At 43.6% G+C, this 23,671-nt stretch overlaps 1 protein-coding gene across 1 annotated transcript; it reads right to left on the bottom strand.

Moving 5' to 3' along the window:
* Window positions 1-307: 307 nt before the first annotated feature.
* On the bottom strand, window positions 308-23,287 carry PCBD2 (pterin-4 alpha-carbinolamine dehydratase 2). Its single transcript, XM_009286073.2, has 4 exons — window positions 23,222-23,287; window positions 21,092-21,223; window positions 1,846-1,926; window positions 308-438 (listed from the first exon to the last, which is right to left on the bottom strand). The coding sequence occupies exons 1-4, from the start codon at window positions 23,285-23,287 to the stop codon at window positions 343-345; spliced, it is 375 nt and encodes a 124-aa protein (XP_009284348.1). The 3' UTR covers window positions 308-342.
* Between the last annotated feature and the right edge of the window lie 384 nt (window positions 23,288-23,671).

Genomic DNA, 23,671 nt, shown 5'->3' on the forward strand with positions numbered 1-23,671 from the left:
TCCTCCCACCAGCCTCAGCCCCCGTGGGCGTGGGGAACACCGACACTTGAGGGTGGGCTCCCGCTTTCATTCCAGCCTGTTTTAAGTTTCTAGAAAAGGATTGTTCAAAACTTATTTGTCGCTGGTTTATTTGCTACATCCTCAGGCGGAGCCAGCAATGGCAAAGGACAAGCACAGGCATCCAGAGGGGTCTCAGACTAAAAGGCAAAGCAAGCTAAGCCACTCTTTCTACAAAATACCTTGTTCTCAGGGGGTTTGTGAAATCAGGGATACAAGGAATGAGGGATACCATTTAAAAACAAAATGTTGGTGGACACTGTATTAAAACGTTTTACATCTTTGTTACACCGAGACAGCAGCTTTGTCAATAAACTGAGCCAGCTTCACATCTCTCTTGGTCAGTCCACCGCAGTCGTGGGAAATCAGTGTTATGTGAACCTGTCAAAAAGGAGAAGAAAGGGGTTACAAAGCCATTTTGATCTCTGCCACGTAGGCTTAGTAGCAATTTATCGGGAAAGCCGCGTGTCTCTGTAGTGAACTGGTTTTACGCGATGCTCCTGGCAAGCAGCGAGCTGGACGCTCACTCCTCATGTAAACCAGAAGACGTTGTAGGTGAGGAGGCTTAACAGAGCCTGAAGCCTAACCAAAGCGAGCCCCTTCGCAGAATAAAACAGGCGTTGCATTCTTGGGTCTCATCCAAGAGGAGGTGTCTGATTAAATAACTCATTCTTTACATTTAAATTCCACGCATCGGTTTCACGAAGAGCCTGGGCCAGTGACCAAGCTGCCAACAGCGGAGTCAGGGGCTCATGTGTTTTGTTAAAAACCAGCACCCTGAAGGTGAAAAAATTGTTGAGCTTGTTGCAGATTAATTTCAAAAAGAAAAACAAACGGACTGGTGCATTTTGCTATGAGGCAGCTGCCTGCATGGGTTTGTTTAGACTAAGCCAGATGACAAGTTGGGCATTACTTTGTCTCTCCTTTGACTGAGATTTTGGGAAGAGAGAAGAGGAAGAAAAAAAAAAGATAAATTCTGAATATTCTGGAAAGCCAAGAAAATCATGAAGAGCAGGTGATCAGGACTTTGTCCGGTGATCATTTAATGTCCCCTTAAACAGGGCGACCTACAGGGCTGACGAGGAGGAGCCTGTGCTGGGATGCCTCTGTTAGGGGGGAGAGGTGGGGATGTTCCTCACAAACAACTCGATACAATGCAGTGAGAAGTATTAGAAAATAAAAATAAAGGGAGAGCAATAATTTCCCCCTTCACACGGCACCTTTCATTCGAGGGTTGCAGTATACCTTGTAACCCTTGTAAATGCGAGACCACCATCAGTTAGGTAATATTATAAACCAATTTTATAAGCTGCTATGTTGAGACATAGGAGCCCACAATTTTTTAAAAAATCAAACCTAAATTGAGACTGCCAGGCTCCCATTTAGGTACCTACACATCGACGGTCTGCTACCCCACACCGCTGGGCTCCCGACTGGTTGCACAGAAAGGAATGAGAGTTGGTGAGTAGTTTCAAAACAGCTGTTTATTCAGGTTGGCTAAATAAGAGTTTAAAGGCTTCTATTTTATTTTTACGTCTCAGCCAGAGACGTGAAGCAACAGGTCCAAACCATGGGGTTGGTAACAACCGCAAAGAGGTTGATTCCTAATTCCTCACCACTACAAATATCTCAGCATCTCTTTAAAATCTCAAATCTCTTTAAAAAGACGCAACATCTTTCCATTCCCTTATCTTGTATATAAGCTACAAAAAAGGGCAGAGAGAATGGGCCAGTGGTTTGGTGTCCTTAACTTGCCATGCCCGTAACTAGGGCTGGTGAACACGTTACCTTGCTGTAGACATTAAACCATTCCGGGTGGTGATTCATCTTCTCTGCTTGTAGAGCAACACGTGTCATAAATCCAAAAGCCTAAGGAGAGAAAGAGCAAAGAGGAAAACACTCCTCCACCTGCCAGGACTGGCAGCGGATCCGCAAGATTCAGTCCAAAAAAAAAATCTCAAAAACTCCTAGAGACGCTCCAGATTGCTGCACCTCGGGTTTGTGTGTGTTAAAGGAGCATTTCACCTTCTCGTGCCACCGATGCATTTCCTGCGACTGCTGAAATCATCCCCTTCAGACCCCGGTAAATCGCTCTGCTCAACGTTACCTACTGCAGGATTCAAAACCATTGCACGAGAGCAATGATTTTACCTTTGGCATCCAACAGCGATTTTAAACATCCATCCCAAACCCCTCATCCCTTACCGCATCTTAGAAACGTGCCGTTTCTAATTAAGCATCGTGCCACGGTATTCCTGTACTAGACAGATACCAATTCCAGAAACACATCCTTTCATGTAACTGTTTTGCTCTTTATTTTACTGGGGGGAGAAAGGCGGCAGGTGGGTTTGCCCCTCTGCTTTATGAGAAAATATTTTCCCTTAAAATGAGCTAAAATAGGTTTCCCAATCCTCTGCCCCTATATTCTCCCCCGCACGCTCCCCCAACACGCAGGTTTTATCACAGCCTCAAGAAGAAAATAATAGCAGGCCCTTGCCAAAATACTTAGGAGCAAATCACTATGTTATAAAGAAAATTAGAATGTCCATGTAAATCAAGAACACAATTACACAGCGGGGCCCGAAGGGCCTCAGTGCATGAGCAGGACGCCTCTAAGTCAGCGGGCTTTGTTCGTACTGAGCTCCATCCATCGGAGTTCAGGACCTGAATTAACATGCAAAGCAAAAGTAACATCCACGTTATAGTCTGGTTCATATTATAATACAACAAGCTCAACAAAACCCTACCTGATTTAGGTAGTTTTTTAGTGCTAATTTATGGAAGAGAATGTATATAGCCTGCATTCCACCAAGCGATGGCCGTTTCAAACAAACATGTGGTCAATGAATAACATATAATGGTTGATAATAGTTTCAGTCTTTTTTCCTCTCACAAATTACAAAAACCTTTAAGCAAAAAAAGAATCAGTGCCTGGATGAAGTATGACTTTGTTAGTCGCTTTGCCAGTCAAATGAATGCAAACGTTATAATCAGAGAAAATCATTCCAATGAGGTTTGTCATTTGGAAATCACCAAACTGTCAGCAATTAAAAAGCTTTTTTCTTTGACCCAAGAGCATTCCAAAATTCGGGAAAACCTAACTTCCCTTGAAGCTCTCGCTTGGTTTAGTTTTACTTCAAGTGAACGATTACTTTTAAAAATTTGCAAATGTTTCAGCAGCACGCTTTGAAGCAGAAAGCTGCAAATTGTGCATTAGATGTTAGCAATGATTTGGAACACTTCTGCGTTAATAGTTCTGAAAGATATTAGATTTAAATGTTTTTAGAGTGTCCACGGGCTTAACAGGAATGCTATTTGCAACACAACAATCTATACACAGAAACGTCCCCAAAAGTTTAAAGCAGCAATTGCGTTTGCAACTAGATTGCCTTTGTGCAAAGAAGCAGCAAGGAAAAAAATACGTTAAATTTATGAAAACCCTACCAGGTTCATGTTTGCTCTACCAGCGTCTGCCTGTCCATCCCAGGAACTCACCCACCTATGTATATACGCAGGTTACGCTACACAAGCACAGTTCATTGATTGTGTGACAATAACCATCGCTCCAGCGGAAGGCAGACAGAGCGAACTACGCAAGCAAACGAGTCTACTAAATTAATCTGCTCTGCAGACCTTCCTTCACGCTTTGGGATGCCAAATCCTCCCGATCGGTGAGCCACCAAATCCTCTCCGATGAGTGGACCACCACGCCAACCCACTGCCTCTTCCCCCACAGACAGTAAAAAGTCTCCAGTTGGATAGAACAGTCACTGGTCTTAACACTGTTCATCTTCCCGAAGAGCACTCAACTTGGGGCTGTCCGACTCATGAAAAGGAGTTAATTCTGGTGCAGAGGACCCTCCCCAGGACGGGTCCTGCTGCTCGTTGCTCCAGTTGACCACGACTGTCCCAGCCAGGGCGATCTGGTGTTACAGCGAAGGACGAAGCACGCCCGCCCGCCAGACGTGCCCGCCTTTCTGCATGCCCCGCTCTGCTCAGAGACGTTCTCCCTCGTTGCACGTTACCCAAAGCAACTTACTTCTTGCATTTTAGTTTATTTTAATTATACGCAAAAAGTATCTCCCACTAAGAAAATGAGCTACAGTTCTACCGAGCAATTTCACCAGCGCAATCTCCATTAAGATCCTAAATACTTCCTTTGCTAATTAAATGAATTGGAACGCTATTGTTTATGAATCACCTTTATATTTGTAGAGCCGTAACCTTTCTTTGGGAAAATACAATTGACTCTGGAAGGAAAAGATATTTAGGTTTGATTAGATATGAAAACACTATTACAGAAAATCAGTTTGGACATTTCTTCACGTCTTGAAACTTGATCGGTAATTTGGTCTAATTGGTGATCAAGGAAACTATCTTGTGATCAATTAAAGTAATTACCACATTCCGGCAACACAACCAACCTTAATTTGAGCAGGAGTCTGCACTTCTTCAACTTTAATTAAAAATAATGAAAATTATTAAGCAGTCTGCAGTGCAAGATCATTGTCAAGACTGCATTGGTGGGCAGAGTTTATCAGACCATCACACATTTCTTGATGAAAGTGCGGCAAGTACTTTACTCACGACAGTAAGACCCAATACAATCTTGACTTTCGCTATATTAATAACAGAGGTCTGCAGCCCCTCGGCCCCTAATGAGAACTTTTTCAGATTTTTCCTTGAAAAATAAAAAGAGAGGAGAAAGAAAGGACTTGAGCATTTTCTAGAAGCCATTACGAAGTATTAAAAGAGACTTTGATGTACTAAACATTACAAAGTATTCTGATATTTCAGTAACAGGCGTATTAGGCAGACATTGTCAACCTAATCCTTTTAGGACATTTGGGCTAAAATAACATCCAGGCATACAGGTTATTCTAAATAAATTCATCACATCGCCCAAGTCATGGCAGACTGCAAAATCCCTGTAATGAACCGTGAACGGCACTAGAACAAGCAATTCTGCACAGACAAGAAGATGCCTTGGGTGTGCCAGTACGTCTCTTCCCTTCGTGTCTTTTAAGATCATGAAGGAAGGAACTAAAAACTAATGGTGTTTCAGTCATAATATCACTTCTAAACTGGTTTTTAAATACTACCAGCCACATCATGTCTCCATGAGATAAAAATCAGGGCTACTCTTAGAGAATAAGTTAACCTAATAAAGTAAAAAAAAAAAAAAAAAAAAAAAATCTAAGACTTAATGTGGCTTTTGTTGCCTGAGAATGGGAAATGGGAAAACAGACGCTTTGCTGTCAGAAGTGGGAAGAAAGATGAAATTCCATCCGCCCCCCGCCCCCACCACGCGGCACGGCTCCGGGAGACCCGCGGCATCCCAGAGCTAATCTGGCATTATTCTTCCTTTCACACTTCTTAAGCAAGGAATCAATTCAAAATTCAGTTATCACATAATGTTTCGGGGCTGGCCAAACTGCTTTTGAAAGTGACAAAACACGCTATCACGAAATAAGACTTAATGTGGCTTTTGTTGCCTGAGAATGGGAAAACCAGGGCCAGACACTTTGCTGTCAGAAGTGGGAAGAAAGATGAAATTCCCTCCGCCCCTCCGCACCGCACAACGCGGCACGGCTCCGGGAGAACTGCGGCATCCCAGAGCTAATCTGCCATTATTCTTCCTTTCACACTTCTTAAGCAAGGAATCAATTCATCTTAATACTTTTTAAACACGCTGCTTTTGTACAATGCTTGCCAACATTATCTTGATGAGTTATACATCAAAGGAACACAGGTCGGTATGTTGTGCTAATACATCACCCACCCGCGAGTCCCCAGTGACGGATTACCCCGGTGCATCTCCAGAACAAAGCACCTGACAGTACTTGACTCAAAAGCGGAGATATTCAAGAAAAACAGCTGAAAGGCTCGACAATATAACCGTACACACTTTTTATTTATTTGTTTTAAAATGTGTACGCTATGAAGCGCGTACCCGGGCTTCTTAAATCCTTCGGACACTCAGCCAAGGAAACCATATGCTAATCACAAGTACATTAAGGTTTCTGCCTCCCATCTGTCATTATAACGCTGGAGGTAGCATTAACCTTGACCTTCTGCAGTGCAAGGGCTACCTGTCTTCCCTTCCCCACCCACCCGGGCTGCATCTGTATCATTTAGGAGTGGGAAATGAATAAATAAAACAAGTTATAGTGACATTGTCATACAAGGCGAGAGATTTGCTTTCACACATTTGCTTTCCATTCACCCAAGTAAAAAATACCCTTGTGCACAGTATATAGCACGTGTTCTCCTTAGCAGTTTAACACTTATAACAACAATAAACTCAAATCATTAAGGTTCACTTCCAAACTGCAGAAGCTTTCACATATCCAGCTGACGTTACCACCTAACAGTGAGCTACAGGCCAGCAGATAAAAGGAAAAAGCTCTTTAATGTCGAGCTATTTTAAGTTATGTTTAGCTAGTCACAAGGGTTTGACTTGATCTCATGACATTTTCCGTTGTGCTCTCAAGAAAAATCCAGGGTTTGGTTTATTTTAATTCTATTTACTCCATTAAGACAGACTTTTACCTTACAAATATGCAAAAATCGTCTCACAAGGCCACACTCTTCATCTCAAAGTGACAACATGATTAAAACACAAAAAACCGGGAATCCAACCAGTATTTAGGAAGGGGATGGCAGCAGAGGCGGACAGGTATTCATTCTCAAAACCACGTGCCCATTTTGGGATTCTTCCCCGTTGGCATCATCACCCTCCCTGAACCGTCCCCAGGGACACCGGATCCATGTGGCATTAGATATTTTCCTTTTCTTTTTTTCTTTTGGCCCTGTCTGGATTCATCCACGACATAAACCAGGGGAACACCTTCCCATTGCTCTTCCCCTTTTTAATACCTTTCCAAGAACAGCGGGGCAGTCCTTCAGAACGCAACTAAACCATACCCCAAAACAGAGCCAAACTCAGATTATTCACGTCCCCATCTCTCCGGTGAGAGTGCAAGCAATGGACAAGCCGGCTCAGGCGCTGTGCCTGCGTCTCCCTACTCCCTCCATCCCACCCCCGAGATGGCACTACGCCATCCTGAAGGTGAACACCACCTAACAAATCACAGGTAGATAAATTTGGTTTCTCCTCTTTAATAGCCTGAGCAGCAAAACGCTGTGAATGCAGCCAACCTTCCCATTCCCCAAGCATCGCTCAGGGTTGGGGAAAGCGGTACTCCTGACTCTGAAAGACACTAATAAAGGGAAAGGATGGAAGAGGAATACTACAGACATACTGGCATGTACTGAGATGCCATTTCTGTCTTCATAATGAAACGTGAAACTAAAAAAACCCCACAACTACAATTTCCAACTTGTCTATGCTTTTCTGCGTTTACCATATCCTTTTAAAATCCAGAGCTGACTGCTTGCATCCCCCATACTTATCTGCACACATCATTTATTCAAAAGTGAAATGCTGCTTCGCTCTCTAAAAAAAGTTACCTATTTATATTCGTATTACAGCTGTAAACACTGCTCTCCATGTTAGATCTGCAGCGGCGTATGTGAAAACCTTTACACCATGTTCTACAAAGAACGCTGTTTCTGTCTCCCAACACTTGTTTACAATTATGTCGGTGAAGAAACTAGCTCGCCAGCTCTATATCAAACATTTTTGACAGCAAAAGCACAAACACTGATCTATTCTAAGTAGTTTGCCACTCTATGTAATCTTGGAAAAGGCATTCTTGCCTTTGATTCTAAAAATGTTTATACTTCATACATTATGCAAATAGTTTTTATATATTAAGAAATAATGCAAGCAAAGCTCAAGTTAAATTAAATTCTTCAACAATAACCTTGCCAAAGCACTGACTTTCCTATAAAAAAAAATTATTCCAATTTGTTGATCTTACATTGGATGAAACATACTGTAACAATCTTCATAATTTATGTCCTGTTGGGACACTATGATTTAAAGTAACATAATACAGACCAGCATCACTGCTAATCTAAACCACCTGACCAGATAAACAACAGTTTCCCCTTCTCTCTTCATTGAGGGTATTTCTGTTTATTGTCATATGATTTACCAATTTGAAGAACATGAAGAATAAATGGAGGCAAAGAGAAGCGGAGCTCGGAGGCATGGCCTTTCCTCAATGGGGACGTTTCTCACCCAGGTACCGGTACAATGTCAAGAGCCGCAGGAGATGACAGAAGGCAATTTCAGGAATGCCGTCCCAGGAAAAGCCCAAGCCGCTCGGAAGTTTACACTCGCTCGGCACAATCTAGACCAGGTGCGGCACTAGACGCGACACTGTCCTGATGATGCTCGAGATGCAGCTCTCCAAAAGAGCTCTGAGTCAAAGGCTTCATCTTCCAAGCTCAACAGTGACCTAAGCTATGACATCACTTTGTCATAAAGCAGGTGCAAGCGTAATTTGCCCCATCTGAGACTCAACTGGTGTGAAAAACAAAGACAAATTTTCTGCTAAGGCCAAGGGATACGGGGATCAATGCAAGAAAAGGGACTAAGAGGAAGGTAGAGAGCACTGACCTGCTCTTAAAGCCTTCTCCTTGCTTTGCTTTCCTCTTCCCCTCGTGCTCGCCAAGTGTGTGAAATACCCTCGCGTGCAATCTGCACGACAAACCTCAACTTTATCTTTTACAAGCCTGTTTATATCAGGATTTTTACAACTCCTGAATTTAGACCTATTTTTCTCTTATTGGTGATAACATGACACAAAATGTTACATCCATTACACCGTCTTCCTTGTCACATCTTGACTTTTCCAGCAGCCTCGGATCATTTTTCCTATTCTCATTTTTATTACTGTAAGTGATTGCACCTGGATTTCATGAACAGAAAGCAGATAATATGCTCGGTGATTCAATGAACAGACTTCACGCCAAAATTAATCACCTCTTCCACCAAAAAGATTTATAAACTTGAGGGAGTGGAAGCGAGAGAACATAGAGATGCCTTAAAGCAGCATAAAAACTTCTTTCTGTGACGGATAAAAGTTTCAAGCCTAGACTCCACTGGCTCAATACAACCTTATTACAAAATACGTTCATTTGCTTATAGGTAGATAAAAATAATTATAGTTGCCTATAAAGACTACTGCAAAATAAGTAGACATCCTAAATCTCAACCAAACCTAGAACAAGGTCCCGTGGTATTTGTGATATATCACTTCATATAGAAATATTCAAAATAAATGCTTCCCCCCCAGTTCCAGTTCCTTAGCACTCTAGGTAAACATAACCTCATAAATATTATTTTATTTATTCAAAAACGTAGATCTCTAAATTAGATCTTAGAGAAAAAGAAGGAAAATAATCCCAGGTTTCAGGACTGAACTAGAACATGGAAGAGATCCTCCAGCCATGTCGTCAGCTAAATGTGGCTCTCCACCTCCCAAGACATTTTTGTGTGCTTTGTGCTCAAAAATGGAATATAAAGGTTGCACTTAGGAGGTTTACACCAAATAAAATGGCTATTTCAAGAAACATGACTTTTTTAAATGAACTTTTTGCACCCTACCTGAAAACATTAAATAATACAGCGAAGCCCCCATTAACCGAGCACCTGCTAAAGCAATCAGTCACTTAAAATAATAAACTCTCTTGGCTGCGCAACTGAAAGAACGATGATAATTTTACTTGTTAAAGCAAATGTTTGGCCCAGCAAATCAAACCCCTGGCTGTACTGTAATAAAGCCATCACACAAACCACTATAAAAATAAACTAGTAACAAGGTGCAGTTAGTCCCCAGTTCCAACCTTTTGAATTCAGGCACCTGAACCCTCTGCTAAGGCACTCTGCTCACCGGTGGGCTCCGTGCTGTACAAGGATGCTGCCGCTCGGGCAAGAAACCATCCTCGATCACACGGTGCCAGCCCACGACATGAAGCCATTGCAAAACAGACCAAATGAGAATTAATTTACCTAAATGCTCCACTTCAAAAAGGTGCTCAAACCCTCTGACCCTCAAACTCTGCTAAACCGCTCGGCTACGGTGTAGAACAGAGAAGTTCAGTATCCCATCGTACCACGTTTTGGATGGAACAGACCTGGCCACAGCAGAACAAAATACTACTGATTCCCCCCCCGTGTTTCTTTTTACTCATGCAAAGGAATGATTTCATTCTGTAGACATGAAAATGAAGTTCACATGCCATACATGCTGTTGATAACATAGGGAGCGCTCAGGCAAAGTTTTCCTTGGTCTTTTGGCCAAGATTACACATACTACCAGTTTAATATCCAAAAATCTTCTCTGCTGAGTATCCAAGGGCAATCATATCCTGCCTCTGATAATCCTCTAAATCTCTGCCATTTATGATCCTAAGAAAACATCAAAGAGTGATAAGAAAGGCATTGCTTTATGATGGATTAAGAGAAGAATCGGCTGGTCTCATGACCATTTCATCTTCCACTGTCCTCCTACCCACTACACTGTCAGCTTTTTTGTTTTGGTTTGGTTTTTTAAAGACAAGGTCAACAATTCAAACATGCGACAGAGAAATCACGATGGAGGTGTGAGGAGTTTGGAGAGGTCTTCCAATCACCCTCTTGGCCAAGCCAGAATCTAAAAAGACCTAATGCTATGAGATAAAGCAAACTGAGGAACATCTCCTGCAGATCCAGTCAGGGAATCATTTCACTCAACCGAGCTGCTGAAAGCATCCTGCCGTATTGGCAGGATGGGTCTTCTGTTTGGACGCCTCTTATAGCAGAAGAGAGGAGATGATCCATGGGGGCAGTGCACTCAGCAGGAGACTCACCCGGGCCAGCACTGGCAGGCTTTTAATTTATATTGCACTATAAAATTCAAATATTATTTTCAAGACAGACATTTCAAGTCTAGAAGCAACAGATCCTTTGAAGAAAGAGCAGGAGAGAGCGAGCATCTTCCCAGGTGACATGTTTCTCTTCGGGGCATCCTTCAACCTCGGAGCAGTTGGGTACCTTGCCTGCTTTGCCATGCCCGCTGTTTCCTCTGTGACCTGTAGGTCAGCCAGACCCGTGCTTCATCTCCTGTCTCTGGTATGTGGAAGAATGGCTGGTGCAGGTCATGGAGAAATGGGCAAAGGCAGCTACCTTAAGTTACATTATTAAGAACCAGGCTCACTTAACTGCCAACAATTTAGATAGACAACCTATACTTAGCATTTTCAACTGTCTTCAGACCCCTTCGTGTGCTCCAAGCACTCTGGAAGTGGCAGAGTACATCCGATGTGCAGGATTTTGAGAGGTTCCATGGTTTTTTTGTTGGTTGGTTGGTTTTTCACTAAGACACAAGGATTCCCCTGGGCAGCCCGCACCATTTGTACGCCGGTACGCCTGGGAACAGAGAGCTGGGCTCACAAGGGGAGACAAAAACTAATTTTGAGTCCTCCAGTGAACGTCAAATTTCTTTTAGAAATTCATACGAGCACACTACAAAAGGAAACCCTTTGTACACCTCTGGTTTTTTATTCGATCAGGCGTTACAAGACGCATGCATACACACAACGTCCTGGGCTTGTACAGCAAACAGTATTTTTGCTTGCTACAAGCACCCACCCACCGCATCACGGAATAAAGATTCTCCCAACCAGGGACACCTTGGTCATACACAGACATATATTTAACTGCCTACTGTTATTCTCATCACAGCATGAGGAAAACCACACTAGATCATGAAATCGGGACTTTCCCCTCTGATCCTAGGAATAAAAAACCTTTTCCTACAAAGCACCCTTAGCACTAAATAAACCCAACGGTGCGGTGCTGACTCAGCACGGGGCTCCCCGCTCATCAGCACGTTCCCCACCAGACCCCTCCAAGACACCACAGCCAGCTTTGTGTTTGTCCAAAGCAACTTTTCATCTCAGCCCAACAAAATTAAAGGAAGAAAAGGGCAAGGGGAAGAGGAAGAAGGGAAGCTCTCCCCCCGAAAAAAACCTACGTGAAGTGGGTTTGCAGCTTTATAAAAGAGGAATAAAAAAATTACTTTCGCCTCACCCCGATAAACTGCGGGCCTGCCAGTGGCTTTTCAGAGCAGATGTAACGTTTTAGCCAAACGTGATTGTTTGTGAAAGAAATAATTCTGATCAAAACCCGAAATTGCAGCCAGCAGAAGCGCTGCACTTCGTCACGTTAATCCGCCCTGACGGGGAGCGGCGAGCGGAGATTCCTACTGCGAGAGGAGCAGATGCGAAAGGTCAGCGCTGGCCCGCGACTTCAAAACCCTTAACGTGTAAAACAGTGTGCACTAAAGCCTGAAACGGCTCACCGCGGGATTAACGGATGTCCGCTAAGTGGGTTTGATGTGCTTTTGGCGAGTAATGGTTAATTTTTAAATAGGGGCGCTGTAGCTTTATTTTAGTTTATTCTGCCAGCCAGAGTCCATTTTTAATTACAATTGCAGAGGATAATATCCCAAAGCGTGTCTCTCCTTCATGGGAGTACGAGAAAGTGAGAGCTGCGAGCGTAAAAGGCAATTAATGGTTTGAAAACGTAGTCGGGCGTTATTCCAAAAGCAAGGGGATGCAAAAGGTTAAACAACCAAGACAGGGAGATGTGCTGGTTGCATTTAACCAGCATCTTTCCCAAACTCCCATAGAAATAAATTTTAACGTGTGAAGAGTTGCAAGACACCAGATTTCCTTAACTGAAAAGGTAAAAACATTATTCTGAGTGACCATCTTCGTCAGAAAAGGCAACATCAGTCTTATTTGCTTCCCAAACGAAGGCGTCCAACTGAATTCAAAACCATTGAATTTTCCATTCATTTTCCAAAGGTGGTTTAACCAGGAAAGAGCCCGCACGGTAGTTAAAATCAAGTTGACCTGCTCACATTTGCTCTCTTTCGGTACGAACGTACAGCAGCCCTGCCCGCATGGCTGAGAGAACGTTTGTTCTGTTTAATTCAAACGCAGTGAACAATCAGTTTGTACAGCTGAAAAAAAAAAAAAAAGGAGAAACATTTCTTCTACTCTAAATCCACAAGACAGCTTGTGAAATCCAAAAGGCATTTTGACAAATAATTTCTTTTGCACTTTCAGATCGATGCATGCAACAAGTATAAGGCAAATGCTGTCATAATTTTTACTTGAGTGATAATAAATCCATCTTTTAAGGAAAGCATTTGTATTAGAGCCAACTGGAGAGCAGCCCAAAGGTCAGCTGGGCAGATTTCAGCAACATTTCTTTACTCTAAATCCACAAGACAGCTTGTGAAATCCAAAAGGCATTTTGACAAATAATTTCTTTTGCACTTTCAGATCGATGCATGCAACAAGTATAAGGCAAATGCTGTCATAATTTTTACTTGAGTGATAATAAATCCATCTTTTAAGGAAAGCATTTGTATTAGAGCCAACTGGAGAGCAGCCCAAAGGTCAGCTGGGCAGATTTCAGCAGTGGCCTGCTTAAATGGAGATACAACAGGTCTACTCGGTGGGGCAAACTCAGCAATTAGAAACGCAACCACCCCCAATAATTATAAACAACAAAATACTGGTTTATTCTAAGGAGAAATATGACTTAGCTCATCAAGAAAATGAGCATCCCTAATTACAGTTAAGTCACAAGAAAAATTAAACTGATGCAACTTCTACGACACCTGGGATGGGACAGCTTGCATTTCACCTCCGCTAGAGATGAAGGACACACACCCACTCCGAGTCTTCAATTTAAACATGATTAATTGTATTTAAATACGATTAACGTTATGACATTTTAAATAATCCTGGCAGCCTGATACTGGTGGTACCGCCACGACGATACCGGTACTGTAACTTGCCACAAGCAGATGGGACGCGAGGGCGGTGGGATCTGTACACAGACCCTGGCCAAAGAGGAGAGAAGATACCCCGCAGTAGGAAGAGGAGCGATCACTGCTCATCACCTGCCTGACTTCTCTCAGGCATGAATTTCTCATGTGCATTACAACAGTGAAGTTGTAACGAAGAGACTGAAAGACAAAACGATGGTTCCCAGACATATAAGGAAAGGCTAAATTGTAAAGGACTTTAAAAGACACAAGAGGCTGCTGATGCACTAAGGCAACTCTATTTAAAACAGAGAAATGTTGCCAAGTGCAAAACATCGGTCTGAAAATATTCTGGAGCACTGGCTGACTTTACATATGGTTTTGTACCCCGCCAGCCACACTGGCCATAAGGAGAAAATAAATCCCGTACTTCCCAACTCCCAGCACCAAGGATTTAATTTCTGCCTAGACACAACCCAATTACATATTTCCACCACTACGGACTTCCTAGCTTTGCACAATTTCCCACCGCTGGCTGCCGGGTAACTGGAAGCATCACTGGAAACAGGACACGCTGACCAGGGCACCAGTGTCATCTCCTCCAAGGCCAGGGAAGGAGACTCCTAAGCTTTCAAACAAGCCATCTCCCCAGAACTTCTCCCTTCGTTTCACCCCGACGCCGAGCTCCCTGCCTTCCACGGGCAGTGCCAGGCAGCGGTGCAGGCAGGTGGAACGGGTCCAGGTCCCGCAGCTGCACCTTGATCCGCCGACTCAGAGGCGAGAGTGTTATTTACTCAGTCAATCACAAGAATAAACTCAAGGAAGGTGTGACCATCCAGGAATCATATATTTTTACTGTGCTCTGCTCCGAGACACTTGAGCCAGTTCATTCACTCCGTTTCAGCCTGCAGGTTAACCTCTGCCAGTCCCAAAAACTTCACTATCAGTTTCTAATAAAGAGAAATGTCAACAGGCAGATACGCCAGAAATTAATTATTTTCAGATACAAAGGTTTTCTCAACTCTGTAAATCCACTCATAAATAATTCTGATTTATTGTAAATCGGTTATTGTATTCATAAATGCGAGGAAGCTAGTGAACAACATAACTACCAAAAGAAATACTTTCATAACTTTGCAGGTGCACAAATCATAGCATATGGGAGAGGACTCAAAGGATAATGGAAAACGAAGCAGTTTAGGAGAGACTATATGAAAACCAGCACCTACCTAGGCGGATTAAAAAGATAATTTATTTTCATTCGACAAGCAATCTAAGGCAAAACTCTAGCAGAGGGAGCAAGCAGACCGACACTACTTTAAAAATAGCGATTCCCCCCCAAACGAGAAGAGGTTCGTCTTTTGATTAGCACAAGTGACAGTCAGGGGCTGAGGTTGCTCAGGCTTTGAGGTTAAACACAACTGACATAAGCTGCACCTGAATCCAATCAGTCCCCGGGCTCTGAGAAGATTCACACGCGAGGACTAAATTTGTCACAAATGGGTTGGTTTCCGATCCTCCTGTAGCCAACTTGCTTTATTCTGACCCCCATTTAACAAATCAACTTAATGGGCACTGGGAGTGCTATAAAACTTAACAATGGAGTGATTTTAACTTTTAAAATATAGTTATGAAGCAGAATGTTGGAGAGCTCCTTCAATACTGGAAATCAAATTAAATCTAGACATTTTTTAACAGTCTTGACAGATATAATCCTAGTTACCATGTAAATTTATGGTAAGCTGCTGTGATATTAGCCACAGGTGCTACTTTTAATATATGGCCCGCATCTGGCTGGGAATAAAACTTCTCAGAGGACTGAAAATGACCTCACTATCAGACAATGGAGAAGAAAAAAAACCCACAAGACCACTGTGGCATATAAAAAGCTGGAGATGTGGTCCACAACCGAATATTTAACATAAAATTCATTTTAACTCTGCAATTGCAGGTTAAAGGATATTATGTTTTCAATACGTAAAAGGCGCGGACGTATTTCAGCCAAACAGCCAAAAGATTAAGTACATAAAGCGGCAAGGAGATAGACTGCCTACATATATAAAAACAAAATTTCCAATCTCTGATCAACGCAGAAGACAAAGAAACGTGCCGGGAGTAGGAAAAGGAAGTATGGAGACAGATTACATTACAGGGACTGGCACCAAGTACCACCATCAGAACAGATAAAGAGTAGTCATTGCATACCCTACCAAATTCGTTCGGATGCGTAACTGTGGTATTACAACAAGGATGATCAATTTAAAGGGGCAAATCTGAGTATGTCTCCCTACAGCTAAAGGAAAATAATTGGCATTTCAACAAGGGAGGGGAGGGGGGAAAAGGCATCTACCGTAACATGCTCTGTCTGATTTTTTTTTTCCTGGATTTCAAGCAAGAGAGCTAGAAAATTTTGAAAGGAAATGCAAAGTGAGAATAGGAATTTATTTAACCATTCTAGATTTTTTGCACATCTTTAAATAAGTTCTCAAAAACCCAGAGACCACAATTGCAACGAAACACATGTGCTTCTACTCTCGCTACACACTGTCCTCCAAAGCGTTTCCTTACTGTCCCCTCTGCTCAGGCTCATCTTTTGCCTGTGTCCTGTAGCCCCAAAACACAAAACATATTTAAAATAGCTTTTAAAACTCTTAGAGCATTTGATTTCCTGTCATTTTATAAAATGACGTTAGAGGTCTTATGGAGACTTCCTACATGTTTTTTTTTTTTTTTTTTTTTAAAAAAAACAACCTTAATTAAAAACTTACCCTATAAAAGAAAGCAGCTGTAAATGCTGAACCTGACCATCAGCAAACATGCCCACCTTTGTAATTTCCTAACTGCATGTTCTGCCTTTGCGTGATTACCTAAGGAAATGCAATCACACAGGCAGTTGCCCCTTAAACCCTCTGGTCAAATCCAACCGACTTTGACAAGAGACGTGGAAGTCTCAAAGTTAAGACGTTCCTGCAAATTTGGCGAAAACGAGCAGCCGGGTAAAGGACCCAAACCGAGCACTCAGCACCCTGCACCCGCAGCCCTTCGCAGCCGCCCGCCGCCTGCCTGGCTGGGGCCGGGCTCGAGGTGAACCTGGGGGAAATTCAGATTTTTAAGCCACATCCGTCCCCTTTGCAGGATCACCCCTCCCGAGGCGTACTGACCTGAAACGCCGAGAAAATCCCAGGAAAAAGCCGAGAAAATCCCAGGAAATTCCCAAGATACAGGCCAGGACATCAAGGTCCTTAGCAACCCTTCCCTCCCTCGATGACCAACTTTTAGCAATAGTCCCAACGTTTCTGCATCTTCTTTTCTGAGTCCGCAGAACAATAAGTGGGAGAAGTTACCGGCATGGTCTGGAGGCGTAATTTAACTTTCTATCCTGATTCCGAATTTTGCTTGGGCAGACTGGAAGCAGAGGGCTTGCTCCACAGCTGGAAGAGAAACATTTTGTTTCAGTAGTGCAAAGACACGAATGGGCAAGAAGGCACAATGGTGTGCCGCCTTGATGCTACACAGTCACCCGAAAGCCTTGCTAGCTGCCCTGCAGACAGGGAAGGAGACCCTGAATAAGCTCCCTGATGTGGCTGTGAGGTTTACGGAGGCTCACCAGCGCCCAGACGCGTGGCAGGGCTCAAGACTTGCCATGGAGCGGTCCGAGCCCACCCGCTCTCCAAGACCTCGCTCACGGCCAGAGGTTTCCACCAAGCGCGCGCTCCCCGGGGAAAGTGACTCAACCAGGGGGCTCTTGAGCGAGCGGACCCGAGCGAGGGTCCTGGAGGTAAAAGGCTCCAATTTTAACTCATAGCTGCCTACCTGCTGTTCAACAGTGGCAACAACATGCAGCAATTGCAAGGCGTAAGGAGGAACGGATGCATTGGTGCGATCAGCACAGCTCTTCCAGACAAGGTGCTCTCCCCTACAGTTGAGTTGCCTTTGGGTTCCCCCCCCCCCACTGTTGGTGTATTTTATATTTTATACAAGATTCAGAACACCCACCCACCAGGAGCCTGTCTCACACTGAAAGCAAAGGGAACACGGAGCAGCACCCACCACCCAGCACCAGCGCTGCCCAGTCCAGGACACCGGGACCGGTGCGTGGTGGGCACCCACAGCAACATAACCAACAAGGGGCTTTCAGCTGGGACCCCAGGCTGCTTTGCAGCTTGTTTCAGAGAACTGTACCCCCAAAGCGCGTTTTCATGAAAATATATCTTCAGACTAACAAACAGCACCAGCGCTTTCAAGTTCTGGGTTACAAACTAATTCCATAAGCCAGAAGTGTCATTAGCTTGTCAGTCTTACAAAGGCAGCCCATTGCTGATCGCTTTTAACCGAGCTAATCTCAGCCAGAAAGCTTCCGGAATCTAAATAACTCTTGTTTCGCAGAAGTTTCATTTCATTCTCATGCTGAAAATAATAAACATAAACCAAGCGCATGTCTACACATTTGCACGACTTTATTATAAAAGTTGTGTTTATATTCTTAACATCTGTTGACATACACAGACTTTGTAAACCTGGCATGGATTTTAAAGCCACAGAATTTTCCAGGCATCATGAACATTATCTGCGAGAAGCAATAAAAAGAAGCAATGAATACATTAATCATACCAATATCATCTGCAAAACATAAATCTGAAATACCTTTCATGTCAGCTCAACTACTCTTTTTTTTTTTCACACACCTGATTTTACGCCATCTGTAAAAGGGCAGCAGGAAGATCACCGAGGAAATGATGTTTCTCAGTACTCTGACTTTTACTAAATACTCGCACTTTAAATAATGTAAACAGAATATTTATTACGTGAAATGAAAGACGTCGTACCTACAAGTTCAATTTTTTTCACTGCAGGACTAAATTCTCCCAAAGTACAACGCGGGTATAGCTCCGCTTTTGTCATTTGTTCCCTAGGTCGTAATAAACACAGTATTTACTAAGTTATTCTAAACACAAGCATCAATAAGCATAGGTCCATTGATTTTAATTTACTTTCAGCTTCAACTTACCGAAAGGCAAATACTTGCTCTCTAATACCAGCTCTGAACATCCCCTCGGGATCTGCACGTCGAGCCCTTTCCTGGACTACGATAACAGGAATGGCTTCTGCCCTCCGCAACTGCAAATGGGGACGCTGCAGCTAGTTCCTACACATCAGCAGGTGAAGTTCTGCCTTCAGATATTCGCAAATAACCTTGATCCAGCCAGAGCTGCGCAGAGGACCCACCCGCCCAGCTTGTTCTCCCGGCTGGGCGCAGAAAGGTCAGTTTTGAAGCCAATTCCCAGCCTCTGCTCTCGTTTCTGCCTTACTCCGATATCCATGAAGGGCAACCAAGAATGAAAGAGACTGTACCGGTATCTCCCAAACAATTCAAGTGGCAATTTCTTTTGAGTACCCTTTCTAAGATGACATGTATTAGAAGTATAAATGTATACTTCATCATTTACTAATGAGCGTATTTAAATATGCTCAACTTTCTCTACTGGTATCTGCTTCATCAATCTTCAAATTAGGAAGACATATGGATATCTACCTACGTTGCAAGATAAATCTGTCAAAAAACCACAACTTTGTAAATTTTTGCCAAAGCAATGGGTCCTCTAGGTATCTGCGAAGCAATGGGTTTTCTAGGTATCTGCTGGTGCAGCACACTGATTTGTCTCTCGACCTGTCTGTTGGCACACTGCCTAAGTCCATCTGATCAAATTGACTTATTTAGTGTGCAAAACCACTTTTTAATTAGCTTCAGGGGGGGAAAAAAAAAAAAGTCATTTCTAGTTGTGCTGAACCAACAGAGACTTTGACCATGCCCTGGCAGAGACGCCGTTTCGTGAATATTCGAAGCACAAAGGCTGAAAATCTCAACTCTTCCAAGGGTTACTTCTATCTCATCGGTGTCAAACGTGCTGGCCTCTCCTGGTTGCTCCAGCTCCGAGCTGCCTGCACATCTCACCAAGGTTTCATGTGAGCTCCCTCTCATGGGCTTCCCTCCTTCACTGCCCTCTGAATTATCTGATACGGTTCTATTTGTTCTGTATTAACGTTCAGGTTTGAAGTGCAATCCAGGAAAAAACGTACTCGGGGCTCCGGATGTGCTCCCTGGACCAGCACCGTCCTGCTCGTGAGCTGGATTTTTCTGCAGTTGTTTTCTCTTTTGCTTTCGCCCAGCTCAGAGGGGCCGGGAGCACCTCACCCACCTTCTCTCTACTGCCTGGGCTTTCCTTACCATGACAACTACTGTCTGAAACGGCAAAAAAAGAGCCAGCGTTACAAATTGTTGTTAATCTAGCTCACTGTGATTTCCCCAAAAAAAATCGTGGTCTGGGTTTAGGCATAGCCATGTAAATAAACAGCTCACAGCACAGCTTCTGGTCCCTACACACACCAACAAACCCATGGCCTCCCGAAGCCTGGAGCTCGCTGCGTCCCTCCCGTAGCGAGGAAAAGAACCAGCTCAGCGAGAGTCATCGCCGGAACAAAACCCTGGGTTTCCTCTCCCACCCGAGAAAGTGCTCACCTCCCCTTCAGAAATAAAACAGAAGGGAAATGCATGCTCTTGGAACGTGACTTCTTCCTAAGCAATGTCATGATTCCTCAGAATGCAATTTTTTAGGGGAATGTAGCTGACCACAGATCTCAAGATAAATTCAGTATTTCTAGAGCAAGTTTGTAGCTGATGTCCAAGATGTGTTCTTGCGAGTTTGAGACGTGGCTCAGGAACCTGACTCCAAATAAAAACCCAACGAGGTCTAACCAGTAGCCTGCCGTGCCGAAGACACTGCGAGATCAGCTACTACAAGAACATACTAGAACTCTGTCTTCCTGCTTAGAAGGTGAAACGTGTCATATTTTCCCCACCTTATTTGCCAAAAGTTTCTGTTCTTATATTTACCCATTTTTCTCAAGTTTTTCCCTGACAAAAATGAACCCTGCTGATCATCGGTTACGTATTTCCAGCATTCATTTACGAGTGCTAGTAAAGAAGGAAAAAAAAAATCAGGATCAAATATTATTTGTCTAATCCCATAGTACCGACCCTGACCTTGACCCTAATATTATAATCAAGAAATTGTAATATTAGAACAAATCTACTTAACAACTACAAAACAGAATTAATTCACTCCACCTAATGAGATCAGAATCAGACAGCAATCCGTTGAGGCAAACCCAAGAGGGTTTGGCCCCACAAGGCTGCTCCCAAATTTCTGAATATAAATGTTTTCCCATCAGGATCGTACGGAAATTAAAGCAATTACGTTTCCTTTATATTAAAAGTGGTATGTAACAATACTTACCTGATTAAAATTTTTGAAATTGAACTCTTTGTAGATGGCATCTCTTTCGCCCAGCTCAGACCAGCCTGAAGCTTTGAGATCAAGTAAAACTTGGTTCCTCTCCTCTGTCGTCAACCAGTGAGACTGCGAAGACTATTAAGGAAAAAAAAAAATACAGACATGACACGAGTGAGGCTGAGCTTCTCTTTTGTACAACAATAAGAAAACCACACGATGAAATTGTGGTTGTGTGTTGTAGAAAGGTGAAGAGGTGGAAAATTCACTGTACAGTTTCTTACTGTTTATGATTTCACAGACCAGCATAACCTAAAACGGCCAAGAAACACCGTTTCTGTTCGATCAATGAAGTTCAGCTAAATGCTTTTGTACAAAACTAGCGAAGAGTGACAGGCTCCTTCACGGGAGCGAACGTGGTCACCAGCATACCTGTACCCATCCCTCGCTCATCGGAATTACCCAGATGCTGCAACAATTGAATTAATTTTCAAACATTCCATTCAGCCATATAAATAGAAGATTATTTACATTATACGCTAAATGTACAATTACGAGGCTAAAAGGGATATCGGGTTAATACCTGCAATTTAAAAGACAGAAGCAAAATAGGAGATTGTATTCTACATAACTTGCATGTCGCTATTCCTAAGAAAGCGGGAATAGATTTATAGATAGCAAGCAACAAAGAGCTTTTTAACTAACAATGAAAAGAAAAAAAATTGACAATACAGAGACAATTACAAGACATTACAAGTTACTGGTGTAAGCACTAGATTCTGCAAAGCACATGTGTTTAAATGTGTCTTTTTTTTTAAGCAAAAGGAGTTCTTCTGAAGCCCCTGGGAGCACAGACGTAAGAGATTACACCCTCTGCTTAAATATCTGAATCAGTGCGTGAGGCCGGAGCCAGACCCGGAGCCAGAGGAAAGTTCTACGGGGCGTTTGGAAGAGGCCTGATATTTTTCCTAAAAGCAGAGACTAAGGGCGTGAGTGATTACTTAGATGGTATATTCTAAGAGATGGGTCTCAAACTCGTATTATAAACGCGGTGCTTTAACGGGAAGAACTTTTCTCTGCAGAAAAGCAAAATTCAGATTGCTTTAGTCTTTATATTAGCAGCTAGCACAGCTTTGTGAGAACTTCTAGAAAGGGGCTGAGCAGTTTTGCTCCAGAGCTTCACCAAGACGTCGGAGGTCTGCAAGTACCCACTGCCAGCTCAGCAGCTCGGGGTGTTTTTTGCCTTTGATTTGAGAGTGGGCGCTGGCAGCTCTGCTACAGAGACCGGTGTGAGCCCCTGTGCCACCAGATGGGGCTGTGAGCCCGAGCAGAGCAGGAATTAACGCAATTAATGCGACCCGAGCAAGGCTTTAAGATGCAGGACAGCCAAGGAGCAACGTTTTCACCAATAACAAGGGACAAAAAACCCCAAACAGCGTAAATCAATCTAACAGCATCACTGCCACCGCTTGCGTTCAGTTGGGATACATCCAGTCCAAGGGATGGGTTTTACGGGTCCCAAAACGAACTGATTTAGGCTCTTTACGCTTCAAATACAACACTGGACTTGCAAAAATACAAATATCAGATTTGTTGTTGCTATAACTACAGTTGCAGGCATGAATTTCTTACGTTCTTCTTTTTCCAAGCATATACAAAAATTGCCAAAGCTAACAGCTGTCTTGAAATTTATTATTTTATCTGGCAAGAGATGAAATTAGTAGGCTAATTTACAAAAAAACATGGGGGTGGGTTTTTTTGAGATAGCAAAGTCCAGGACCGTGACCAGGAGGCAGCACAAAGTTCACTCCTCCGGCTGGCAGCAGAGATGTTCTCTGCCAGTTTTAGGGACGTTGCAGTTACCTTGCTGAGGCCTCGCCTGGGCACACAGGCGTTGACGAGACAACGCTGTGACTTGAAATTAGACCATAACAGTTTTTAATAGAAATACCGAGGTTGATGCAGGCCCTGGAGCACACCGATCGCAGCATTTTGCTTAGGAATAGGTTGCAAAGACCACGTCCCCAGTTAGCCCCTCCAACGCATCGCAACTACATTCAGAAGCGGTAGCAGAAAGCACCAGGAGCTTGCTTGTAAAAGGAAGAAGAGAAGGTGGGAGATGCCGTTTGCACTTACGGGGCGCAGCGCAGACACCCCCCCCTCCCCAAAAGGCCGAAACCCGCAGCGAGGCCGGCACGGCATGGGCACAGCACGGCGTGGGCACAGCACGGTGTGGGCACAGCACGGCGTGGGCACCGACACGCATTGACTTAAGCACGCGAGATAACCGCACCTGACCCGCGACACACGGACGACGTGCTGTCGTACGGCGGGTTTAACCTACGTAATCGATACCGCTCAGTGGGAAGAAGCTCAGGGGGAGATAAGTCATTAATTACAGAAAAAAAATTAGGACAAAATATTTCATGCCCGAGGGGGTGAGGGTCTGAACCTGCGCATGCCGTTAGTTATTAGCTTCTTGTAAAATAAATAAATAAATAATCACTCATCGGGTGGGACGGCCGTGGGAAGCGGGGGAGGAGGAGGGGCGGGTGGCCGGCCCCTCCCTGCCCAGCGCCCGGCCCG

The sequence above is a fragment of the Aptenodytes forsteri genome, unplaced genomic scaffold, assembly GCF_000699145.1.
Source record: "Aptenodytes forsteri isolate BGI_AS27 unplaced genomic scaffold, ASM69914v1 Scaffold54, whole genome shotgun sequence".
Classification (NCBI taxonomy): Eukaryota; Metazoa; Chordata; class Aves; order Sphenisciformes; family Spheniscidae; genus Aptenodytes; species Aptenodytes forsteri.